We start from the raw sequence: 12472 nt of genomic DNA on the forward strand, positions 1-12472 counted from the left end.
TGTCAAAAGCACTCACTGCAGCGAGGTTCAACATCATGAGGGAAAACACGGGCAAAGAAGGTGACCAGTTGGAGTTTTGCGGAATTTCAATCTGAATAGCCGTGAAGAATAGAAGGGTCGCATAGGCTGCGCCCGATTCCACTACTAATACCAAGACGTGGTTGAATAACTTTTTCGTGGATGCTATGCTTCCGCGAGAGGAAGTATGGATTTTCCACGCTATCAGTGATGTTGCCAACACGGTAGCGCACATGCACATGAATAGAAGTACCGCGCCAGAGTAGAGCCTTTGCGACGCTGTTTCTAGACGCTTTCCGTGTATGACTATGGTTTTAACAAGAAGGCCTTGTGTAAATTGTTCAGTAGAACCGTTGTGCAAATAAATGTAGAGTCCACTAACCAACTTCTGCGACGAGGACACAGCCTGAGAATATGAGTAATATCTTTGATTTCCCCCATACATGGTACATCCTCCAGAGCTGTTATCGGTATTAAAAAGTATTCCAGACAGAAAGAGCTTTATGAACTCACAAGTAGTACATCAGCGGCTATCATAGAAAGATAAAATGCAAGAGTAATAATAAGATCCACACTATACGGTTGGAGCGTATACAACCCTATCATCGTGAATGGGTGTAAAACTCCTTCCGTACCAAAATTCCAATTAACGAAGATCAGTACGTAGATATAGCTGATAAACGTGCACACGAATAAAAAGGAAATCAAGGATACAACAATGGGGTTTCTCTTGGTTGAATGCCTTTTCCGCACTGATGAAAGCACCGTTTGTATGATTTTCAAATAAAAAAATGTACCCTTACCATAAAAGCAAATAGTCCCCCCATATACCATTGTATAGACTCCTGGAATACGTGAGCGTGCAATTTAGACTGGTTTCTGAATAAAAAAAACTCACCCATTAGGAAGCTCCGCGTCATGGTTGCATTGACGTTAATCCTGTTTGATTCTATCTCCAGCTTGTTAAGGGGTAAAGGATACATTGTTCGGTCCGCCATTGACCCAATTTACGACGGTCTTTCAGGTGATAAAAGTGCCGTCCTTTATACTTTCAAGCAATATAGATGATCAAGCATCACAATATATACGACATACATTCTTATGAGACATCATGGGTAACGTATGCAATCCACAATTTTGTGGTGCAGTACAAGTCATGACCACGAACAAAAATAAACTTTACCGAATCATGCTCCACTGTACTCCAATTCCTAATCCATAGAACCCGAAGGTCTCCATGAGTCATTCTTAAAAGCTTTTTGATTGGCTTCAGAGTTCATGTTATAGCAGCGGAACTGATCAGACCGGCTACATACGAGTGTTGTTGGCAGATGGAATGATCCCAACCAGCACGTCAATAGGTGTTTTGATACTTTATAGGCAGTGCCTATTGTAACACAGCGCAAACCAGAATCTTTAGTAATAAAAAGGATGTCCTTATTTTATCCAGCTACTGTCGTTATTATCCTATGGCTAGGGCATCAGTTCTCTCTGAGAGAGATTCGGTTAGAGGTTTATTCCTGATCCGGGAATTGCCGCCGAAGTCTCACGCATCCTGCTGACAAAATGGTACGTCGGGCCGTCGGGAATTGAAATTTGTTATCCAGCGAACAAAGCCCCTATCGATGCTTTGATCTGTCTTTGATCTTTGATGAGCATTCAGGTGCATCCTGCTTTGATTCTGATTTTCGATACATCTACGTGAGCTGCTAACATGACCATATCATATATTCGACATGGGAAAACGTTGACGTCGTGAGATCTCATGGGTTGAGCGCCGTGAAAGGACGTTGTCGTTAGTTATTTCTCCTCGAGTTCCATTTTACATCGTTTTTTTTACATCTTACACGGAAGAAGATACATAATTGAGGAAGGTGTTTTGATAGAGTGCTGGGGTTTGAATGAAATGGAGGACGTTTTCTTTCAGTAAAGACACCGGAGAACCTTGAATGAGCTTTGATGCACCTCTTTGAGAGCGTGGGAAACAAGACAAAGATGAAAGCACTTGATGTTCAAACTCAGCTGCCACGACTTATTGCTTTGAAGATTCAAAGCTCGGGAAATGTTGCGAAGATACATGTAGGTCTCTGCTTTGTGGGCGAGCCATAGTTGAAAATCTGCTTCAAATACTGAAAGACGACACTGTTACTTTGAGCGTTTAATATGCTTTCAGTAGCTTTATTCTTTGACCTACGTTGACGTTCGATAGAACGATGAAAGCGAGAATCGCCCATAGTGCATAACCTACAATCCCAGAACCGTTATAAATAATGGGAAGTCTGCCATGAATCAGTATCAACACACAAAACTTCAATATCAAATATACTCCCGCCCAAACACCTAACAATGGCATCGTAAGTACACCAACACTCATCTACATCGCTCGCAGTACATGCTGATTATCTTTGACAATATCCAGCAAATCCGACCTTTGCGTCCTCAACTCCCGATGTCCCAACAAAATGTACTCCGGAGCACTTGACTCCGCGACCCGCCGCGAGAGCATCCGCTCGCACCTGTACCAATGTCATAACATCGTTTGCAGCCCCGGAGACGCTAGCCTTATTGCATGCATGGCATGTCCGCCAATTAATGGTCAGCCGACATATGTCGAGAAGGGAGCTTTCCCTGAACATATTAATCAGTGGCATTGAACGATTTAACGGACGATATTTATGTTTATAGAAGAGGAGGGTTGCGTAGCGTACAATAATTACTAATGTTTGTAAGACGCGCAAGTGATACGTATGACGGATTTAATTTTTGACCTACTGTAACTGAAAATGTCGTCTTTCTGGAAAGTGAACTATCGGGAACGCCTTACGGAATGAAAATGGTAATGAGGTGGATTATATCTGCGATTAAACACTGACGCGTATTACAAAGCTCAATAATCTAATTGTTGAGGTAGGTATCTGAGAACGTAAAATTGAAAATGGTAAGACCCTAGCGATTATGGCCGTCTGGATGTCAAATTTTCCCGTTGACGGTTCACACTCCAACGTCCACATCAGAATTCTTTCTAGGCGGTGCCTGGGCACAGTTTTCTGCCCAGAGGGCGTGCGCCAGTTGCGGTTAGCGCCATCGTCATGAAATGCAAATATCGAGGGCGGACTGGTAGGTATACACAACGGTTCGGGGAACAGCTGGCTTAGGGATGAGGAGTGTGGTGCCGAAAGGCCGTTGGCAGCAAGATGTCCCACGGTCAGTGCACATCTTGATTATCTCGGAAATACTAGAGCTCGACCCAGAGTGTAATCTGATCTCTTATCTCACTCTGCGACATTGTCCGCTTTGTACAATGCTGATGCTCTCACACATTTCAAGACAAAAAGTGCTGAAACTTGAAGAATGCTCAGAGGCAAGCAAGGTATTTACATTCTGTTTAATATTTATGAGATACTAACTATATCTTCTTGCCTGCCTAAGTGTTGAGCGTGAGGTAACGCCCAGAAGCTTCCTATGGCCTTTGTGCGGCCGACATCACCTGGAAGGTGAGTTGCGTCCCCTTCTTTGAGTGACGCTCACGGTCAAGCATCACCACACGCCCCTCCGAGGCCGCGCCAGCCATGCATCGTGGTGTGGCTGGCTTGCGCTGCGGCCTCCGAGTTGGTGCGGCCTTCAGGGCCCTCGCGACCCTGCCTTCACCTGCCTTTTGGTCGTCCCGTGGCAACCTTCTTCGGGGACGTTTCGCGGCGGGCGAGGATTGGCTGCTGGAACAGTGTGAGAAGGGAGGAGATGGAATTTAGATATTGAGAAGAACAATGAAAGGTGCGTTGTGCATACTCATCGTTGTCAACCGTCAACAATCTTCGCTTCCGAGAATATGTGGAAGCGCTCGCGACTTTCCTAATTTTTAAGGAATAGTCAGTCCCGCTGTCGCGTTTATTAACTAGATAACCGGCAACTCGTACCTGTCGCCATTGTGCGTGATAGAGCGATGGCTTTTCATCCTAAATCACAATTGGTAATATCAGCATTGCAGTTCATACTCTGGAGGAGAAAAGGAAACGTCATATCATACCCTCCATCTCTGTGTGTGGGCCCGGCGAAAGGCTCAACGGGGTCGCCCCCGGAGCCCGCTTCGCGGTTCAATGTCCACTGCGTGGATCCTCCAATATGTGTTTCCTCTTCTCCGATATAGGAGTGGAAACTGCTGCTCGAACTTCCTGGGAGGCTCGTATGGCTCCCAGGGTGAAAATACGGCACCAGTTGTTCAACGCTTTCAAGCGTTGGAATCAACTGTTGTTTTCGTTTGTTATCTTTGTTGTCTACCCTCGTCAGGGTTTTCGCCACCTGTGCGGATGGGTCTGTGTCGGCGTACCAGATTCCACCGTGAACGATATTGGCGTATCGATCACATTGCACACTTGTAGGGGCATTCCCCGTGGAAGACGTTGATGGATAGCTGAGATGCGTGAAGAAGGACATCAGTTTGGCTCAAAGTCTAGGCCAATAAACATACCCATCAGCCACGTCCGCGGATGTATATTCGCCATAGTTTGTGAGCAACTGTGATTGGTGTCTGCTCGATGACGCCTGATCAATGGTTGGTGGGTAAGTCGCCCCAGAAGTTGCTGTGGGTGTTTGAATGATACATTCGGGAAAGGCGCTGCGTGGATTGGCAGTCGGCACGTATTCTGTGCTGATTTGGGGAAAGAAATTGTGAGACGACCAAGACGAGGCTGTCGGCGGATATACGGTTAGCAGGCTGAAGTTTCAAACATGGAGATACCAATGCTTACAGTCAATGTCTTCAAAACCTTGAAAACCGGTGGGATATGGTGGGGGATTAAAGGTGTGTGACGATGTTGATGCTTGTTGCGCACGGTTTTGAGTGGTTGTGTTGGAAGAGAATGAGTAGGAGTCGATATTAGGAGTGACTCCTACATGCGACTCGGTGAATAGTGTAGCTTATAGTCACGCGGTCAGTGTTGGGCAGAAAACGTAGAATACTCCCTTGCTTACTGTTTAATCGACCCAAACCTGGGGAAGTGCAGAAAGACGATTCGGCATGAACTACTGGTTCAATAAGGAGATCGAGATCGCTTGAGAGGAATGGTATATTGTGGGGACCAGTACTTGAAGATCCTGTGTTGCTGTTAGGAGCAAAGGATAACGATAGTCCATTCTCTGGTAATATCATGGTACCGTCTGAGAAGAGATTAATGATCAATAAGAAAGCCAACTTGATCACTGGGAAGAGCTGGGAAGGAGCGTACTCACCAGCGGCGAGTCCAGATTGGAAAAAGTCAAAAGTGAAAAAATTATCCATTTTGATAGAGTCTGTGGATGAACTGTGCTCTGTGGAGTTGGGTTGGGGGCGATGATGTAGAAAGAAAGAAAGAAATGGTTTTGATACGGTGTGAAGGGGGATTTCTCATGTTTTCGGCCCTTGTTGGGCTAGTGCAGGATGACTCGTCAACTCCTCGTGTACAAAATGCTGTTTCAACCCATTAGGCAAAAAAATACTGTGGGTTCCCGTGAACACACACAATCGACACTTGTCTGTGCCTATGGCCGCACCATTTCCCTGACGTGCCGAGAGAAATGACCTGTCATTCTCCACCTCGTGTCCTATTTCCACCACACAATACGATTGGTTAATGTGTTATTTCTCACATGTCTATTTATAATACAGTCACTGGTATCATCGAGGAATACAGCCCCGGGTTACATCGAGGCTAATGTCCCTACCTCGCTTATAACTATTATCTCTATTAGTCGGACCTCGATGACCTAGTACTGGCATCAAACTGGCATCCGTAGGTAATAGATGTAGGAATTAGGTGGCACACCACCCATACGTATATGTTCTGCTGTTGTTCTTGTTGTCTCTTTTTGAGGTAGATTTCAATATGTGCACCGATCCTCAATTTAAAGCTTACCATATCGAAAGTGAGAGAACCACATAGCGAGGGCACAAGAGGCGCATGTCGGCTTGCACCGGACGCGCACACGCGGAGTTTAAATTTCTTTGTAACCAGCAAGGACAAACAACGCGTCTTTCCATTGACAAGGTGTGAATATCGTCCTCCACAGCCATCTCCCACTTGTCAGCGATTCAAAGGACGATTGTTCAAAATGAAGCACTTAACATGCAAAAGTCATCGCGATGTGGAGTGTGACTGGGGTCGAGGGCAGCCGACGGTAGGGAGATTGAGGAGGAGGAAGAACCCGGTGAGTGCGCTGCTTCTGGTTTTGCATGTTCTGGCGGATGGAATTGGAGAGCACACGTCCTTACCATCTCTTTGTGTCGCTAACCCCATCACCTTGATATTCGCATCGAACTGACAAACGGTGGCACACATCACACATTCGCCGTGGCAGTTGCACTCTCAATCTTCATTATTTTCTTCAATGCGCCTTTGCTCATTTCTCTGCATCATACTCCGCCCACAGGTTTGCTTACACCCTGCGCATGTTTATGGAGCATATACGAGTTATTTTCATCCTGTCTACCTCCCTTCGACCACGTAGATGGGCCTCCAATCATCCTCAATACCCTCCCCTCGTTGTCGTAGGCCTACCGACTCCGCTCGTGTGACATATGGACATTGAGGGGAAAAATGGCCTTAGCAACAATTTAAGGATTCTTATTGCGGGCCAGAAACTGCGACGCGTACGTGTAATCGCGCTCACTGTATTCAGGGTTTGGTTCTAATGCGCGCATACATTTTAGGTTGAAATGCGGGATATCTGCGCCACTCGAAAAAGGATCACCTCTGGGAGGTGACAATGGATTCAGATGTTGATAAAGAGCATTCAGGTAAGTGTTTTTCTCTACATTGGTTTTGCATGAAGCCGGAAAAATCTCCACCACCTTCTTCCATCCTGTTCTTCGGTCCTCACCATCATGCTTCCACTGCACCGGCGTACGCAAACATCGACGCTGCGCCAGATACACCAGGTCCATAATAACGACTTTGGGGTATACTGTGTGCAACTTCATATTCCCCATATTTGCGATGCGTCAATGCAGTGGAACGTTAATGTGTATGCTATTTGCCTATATGCTCGTTCGCATATCTTCACTCCTCTCTCTTTAGTCCATCCTCCTCTTCATCATACGCTCACCGCTGATGTCTCCTGTTGAGTATATGCCATTCATCGCGGTTGCGGGCTGCAGACCATGGGTGATGGTATACTAAAAATTTGATCTTGATTTATGCAGTCTCTGGCAGGACAAATGGGAATCCATTAGTGCATTCCGAGCGACTCGACAGCTACATGCTCAGACTTTCCCAACCCTGTAAGTGCCTGCACCTGCACCATACAATATCAGTGGAGATGCATAGCGATTCTCTAATGGCAAGCTTTCGCCTACTCTGATTTATGTCGACGTATGTGATTGGATAGTGGAATGAACGTCATAAACTTGTTAAACTCACCACACGTCCTATAACCACCGTTTGAGCGTTGAAGTCTAGAACTGATCTACCGGGTGCGAAGTACATCGCGGCTGCTGCATGCTCGGAAACGCCAGGGAATTGTCAACCGATTAGCTGTGATTGGTCAGGAACATTTTTTTCCCACGAAACTGCGATCCTGCGCCTTGAGGTTAGTTTTTGATTGCTTAGAACGCGCAAAAACGGGCAGTCCTGAATTTGTACCTGCGAGCTGGTGGGAAAAGCGTGTTTAGCTGGGATTTATGAACCCATACCGACGGATTCAGACGAAGCAAACTTTCCTTTGTTCCCAGACACATAACCAGCCTTCGCTTCAGATCTTTCTTTATTTTTCCCATTCTTGCTACCGCGATATGCAGAACGCCTACGTCGTCAGATTTCCCCCACTTGATAGCGAAGACTTTGATATCCCTGCACTGTCCACATCTATATCAGCGAACGATGCCTGGTTAAACGTGAATTTTTATTCAGAGGGTCGTTATGGACGCACCACTTTGAACACAGTCGAGATGGCGCCAAATATCAGAATGTTCCCGAGTGTTGCATCAAGCCATGCCGGTGAGGAGGCTTCTCAGGACTCATCGGCCTCCACGCATCACACTCCACGGGGATCTGGGAGCTTGTCGTACGCAGGGTTTGTACATGACGAATATTACTTGAGCGGGGAAGAGAATTTGTCTATCAACGGTCAGACCAATAACGAAGCGCTTGACATGTCGTCTCCTGAGTTGTTACCTACCAATAACGTCCGCCCAGATGCCCATATTTCTGTATTGGTCGGTCATGAAGGCTCTGAGGATACCACATATCCAACCAATACATCGATCGAATTCATATCAACTTCGGACCCTCTGTCCCAGAGCGATCCCATGGACAGCCTACTTTCGTATGTCCTGTCCACAGGAACAATCGATCCTGCTTTGCTGGCGAAACCAATGCCATCATCACATAGCAAGCGTGAACACGATATGCCACGAAGTCAGGCGGGCGTCACATTGTCCAGTGGAACAGAGAACAGAGGGGGGTCATGCACTTGGGTACACAAGCCAGTGCAGAGCGTGATCGACTATCAAGATATGCGTGCAAATAGTTTCCGTCATGGATCTGGAGAGACGGAAATATCGGAAAATTACACGTTCCAGCACCAGGAACACCGCCCAAGGTACAGCTCCAGGGAATCCCTGTTGAGCAGATACCGAATACGGAATCTGAACCTCATGATGCTTGAAGGTATATTTCAGATTTCCATCTCTTGTGATCACAATACTGAAACCATCGTAATGCAAGGGGGCCCATCTGGCTGGCTCGGAGCCATCATATGGAAGTATCCGGAGTTCAGCGCCATGAAAGCGCCAATAGGTATGTGTGTATATATGCTTGCAGTTGAAATGAGTGGCTGACATATTCATGGGTTAACGTTAGAGAGAACAGAGCAGCGGGAAGAGAAACACGCACTAGAACACGGAGGACTACTAAAAAAGTACAAGACCGATTGAAAAGGCTCCGCAAGAGTATCAAAATTGAGCAGGAGAAGAAGTCAAGAGGGCGGGAAAGAACCCACAGTAATCCTGGTTGTGAGCCTCCGACCAAGAAAAAAGTATACTACAAGGTCATAGGAGTGACTACGATGACATATTCCGTTCCCGAGAGGAGATTACTTCCAATGCTCCTATCCGAGGTCGTTAGAGAGGATGCATCGTCATGGAGGTGTAGTAGTTGGCAGTTGGTGGGAGCGTAGTTAGTTCTCGACATTCTTATCTTATCGACTGGATCGATACAGTCATATTCTTTTATATCTTATCTCCGTTTTGTTCTATCATTGACCGCGGCTACCGTGGGAAGTTTAACGTTGCAAGGAGCGCGATTGAAAAGGAAGAAAAAATAACATGCGCTCATCCACTTTTACATCTCAAATTTCAGCAGGAAGATCAGCATCTATCCACCCACCCATTGACACATTGACGTCTGATTCAGACATTCACATGCACAGTGATCTAAGCAACCCTTCAACCCAATCCACACCATCCCAACCCAGCAACAACAACAACCACAGCAACGCAAATGACGTATCATGCCCACATCTTCCTCCTCCTCCTCTCCCGATTCGCGATTCACGATTCATCCCTAATTCACCCGTCTCCTTTACTTACTTCCGGGTGTAGTGGCAGTAGCAGTACGTACCTACTTGGCTCTGAATCAGCCAGCGTGCCGTCCCCGTCACATTACAACCCTAAAAGATTTGCGACACAAAATGTAACGGAATGATTCTCGACACTGTGGTTGTATGCTACGACATTCAGCGTAGACTCTGCCTGCGTGTTCTCAAAAGCGCATACATGCAAGCTAAAAATGTTGTCCGTAATGGTCGATACAAGCTACATGTCAATGTGTGGCCAAGCAATGAAAAACATCTGAATTTGCACCCTCCAATGTCAAACGGCCCTACCGGCCTCTGCCTTCCTATGTGCCCCTTCATAAAGTTCTTTGGGCTTTGAAAACAAAAGGCATTCCTTTCTTTGAGTAAAGACACCGGAGAACCTAGAGAGCGGATGAACCTCTTTGAGAGCGTGGGAAACAAGACAAAGATGAAAGCACTTGATGTTCAAACTCAGCTACCACGACTAATTGCTTTGAAGATTCAAAGCTCGGGAAATATTGTGAAGACACATGTAGGTCTCTGCTTTGTGGGCGAACCATAGTTGAAAGTCTGCTTCAAATACTGAAAGACGACACTGTTACTTTGAGCGTTTGATATACTTTCAGTAGCTTTATTCTTTGACCTACGTTGGCGTTCGATAGAACGATGAAAGCGAGAAGCGCACATAGTGCACAACCTACAATCCCAGAACCGTTATAAATAATGGGAAGTCTACCATGAATCAGTATCAACACACACAACTTCAATACCAAATATTCACCCACCCAAACAACTAACAATGGCATCGTAAGTACACCAATACTCATCTACATCGCTCATAACACATACTGATTATCTTTGACAATATCCAGTAAATCCGGCTCTTGCGTCCTCAACTCCCGATGCCCCAACAAAATGTACTCCGGCGCACTTGACGCCGCGACCCGCCGCGAGAGCATCCGCTCGCACCTGCACCAATGTCATAACATCGTTTGCAGCCCCGGAGACGCTAGCCTCATTGCATGCATGGCATGCCCGCCAATCAATGGTCAGCCGACATATATCGAGAAGGGATCTTTCCCTGAACATATTAATCAGTGGCATTGAACGATTTAACGGACGACATTTATGTTTATAGAAGAGGAGGGTTGCGTAGGGTACGACAGTTACTAATGTTTGTAAAACGCGCGAGTGATACGTATGAAGGATTTAATTTTCTGACCTACTGTAACTGAGAATGTCGCGTTTCTGGAGAGTGAACTATCGGGAACGCCTTAGGGAATGGAAATGGTAATAAGGTGGATTATATCTGCGATTAAACCCTGACACGTATTCCAATGCTCACAAATCTAATCGTTGAGATAGGTATTTGCTACCTTTACTAGTTTCTTCCTCCCAGAATTTGTAGACTTCGGGCTGTCTATAATTTCTGGTGTTTTCTGGATGTCTTCATCCCCGAGTCTCGAGGAATACATATATTTAGATGTTGCTATTGTATTATAAAGAAAATCCCCTCTAAAACGACTCAGCATTCATGTCATGAGGAATATAGTAAACATGCAGAGTGTATTGCGGCATGGAGTGCATGCGGGGTTCGAGGGAAGTCAGTGAGGTTTAAACGGGTAAGGGCATAGATGTAGGTGAGTGAATTATTTTTGGTCGTATGTTCTGGCGGATGGAATGGGTGAACAGACGAGTGTACCATCAACCTTCGCTGGTATCCCCACCACCTCTGTCTTCCACTTCCACCGGCGCATTGAGCTACGCGTAACCTAGTCATTGTGGGGCCTGCATTGGGGATATGTTTACATTGTCCACATCCCATCAAGCTGGTATGCCGCCTGCGTCGTCTACGTGTTCAGGACCCTGAGGTGAGCAGTGGATAGTGTGGTGTACACTACATCTCATTCTTCTGTATGACACGATTTTCCGTTGAAAAAGCGAACATTGAGAAATAGAGTTGTACTCACTAGTTTTGGGCCTTTCTTTATGTTGTAGTGCTTACATTCTGAGTGTGCGAACAGCCTATTGGATGACATTCTGATAAAATTAGCACAGACCGTGGTAAATTTAAACTCGTGTCGTGGTAAAGCTGTGGTCAAGTCGTGGTTTCATCAAAACCAATGGTGTACGTGTTGGTATTATCCTAGGGTGGTCTCTCTAAAGATGGTCTTCCGTAAAGCAGTTATTTCAACAGATGGTTAAGGGCGCAATTCTTCCAGATAATCTGAAATTTAACTGAGTTTATATCGGCCTATCACGGCAAAGCATATTTTGTCTTGCTGTGGGTGTTTCCGGCACCTTTACTTAGATTATTTTGATGCAGAAGGAGCCGAGATAAGTTGGAAACAAAAAAATCTGAGAAAAAATGACAAAAGTTGTTTGAAAGTGAACAGGACTTGGTATAGGTTCATATAAACCGGGTATTACTGTATCATTGATAAGAAAACCATTTGATACAGCAATGTATACCTAGGTCACAGTACGACCACACCAAAGTACGTTGTTCAACCAAGGGTGTATGTACTAATGACTAAGTACTTCATTACGAAACCTGACATAAATGTACGTATCAAAGTTCTAGTCTTGCTATTTTTGTAGCGACCAAATCGTGAAGCCGGACACTTCGCATTTTCAACGGAAAATCGTGTCATACTTCTGACAAACGCCCGTGCTTGTTTCAATACATCCTGACCGGACTGTCAATGCTGATCCGCACATTTGAATGGCACTTCTCGCGGAGCACACACTGTCTGCCTATTGATGTGTATGTGTGTACTACATTATTCTTGGTGTGCTGCACAGTGAGTTGGGGTTATCCATGTTTACGAGTGTGCTGCACAGTGAGTTGGGGTTATCCATGTTTACGAGCGTCCACTCAAGGCTACCTCTCAGGTCCCTCTCGACA

The 12472-nt window shown here is 45.8% G+C and overlaps 2 protein-coding genes across 2 annotated transcripts; one reads left to right on the forward strand and one right to left on the reverse strand.

Annotated features, from left to right (window-relative positions):
• Positions 1–3662: 3662 nt before the first annotated feature.
• JR316_0007560 (uncharacterized protein) lies at positions 3663–5293 on the reverse strand (the record flags this gene model as incomplete). The annotated part of the gene is made up of 7 exons (XM_047893296.1): positions 3663–3867; positions 3933–3971; positions 4043–4426; positions 4484–4703; positions 4764–4931; positions 4987–5172; positions 5245–5293. 7 exons carry the CDS (start codon positions 5291–5293, stop codon positions 3663–3665), a joined length of 1251 nt encoding a protein of 416 aa, XP_047748578.1.
• A 2487-nt stretch (positions 5294–7780) lies between these two features.
• Positions 7781–8923, forward strand: JR316_0007561 (uncharacterized protein; the record flags this gene model as incomplete). Its single annotated transcript, XM_047893297.1, has 3 exons — positions 7781–8657; positions 8715–8786; positions 8850–8923. The coding sequence occupies 3 exons, from the start codon at positions 7781–7783 to the stop codon at positions 8921–8923; spliced, it is 1023 nt and encodes a 340-aa protein (XP_047748579.1).
• Between the last annotated feature and the right edge of the window lie 3549 nt (positions 8924–12472).

The sequence above is a fragment of the Psilocybe cubensis genome, chromosome 6 (genome assembly GCF_017499595.1).
Source record: "Psilocybe cubensis strain MGC-MH-2018 chromosome 6, whole genome shotgun sequence".
In the NCBI taxonomy this organism is placed as follows: domain Eukaryota; kingdom Fungi; phylum Basidiomycota; class Agaricomycetes; order Agaricales; family Agrocybaceae; genus Psilocybe; species Psilocybe cubensis.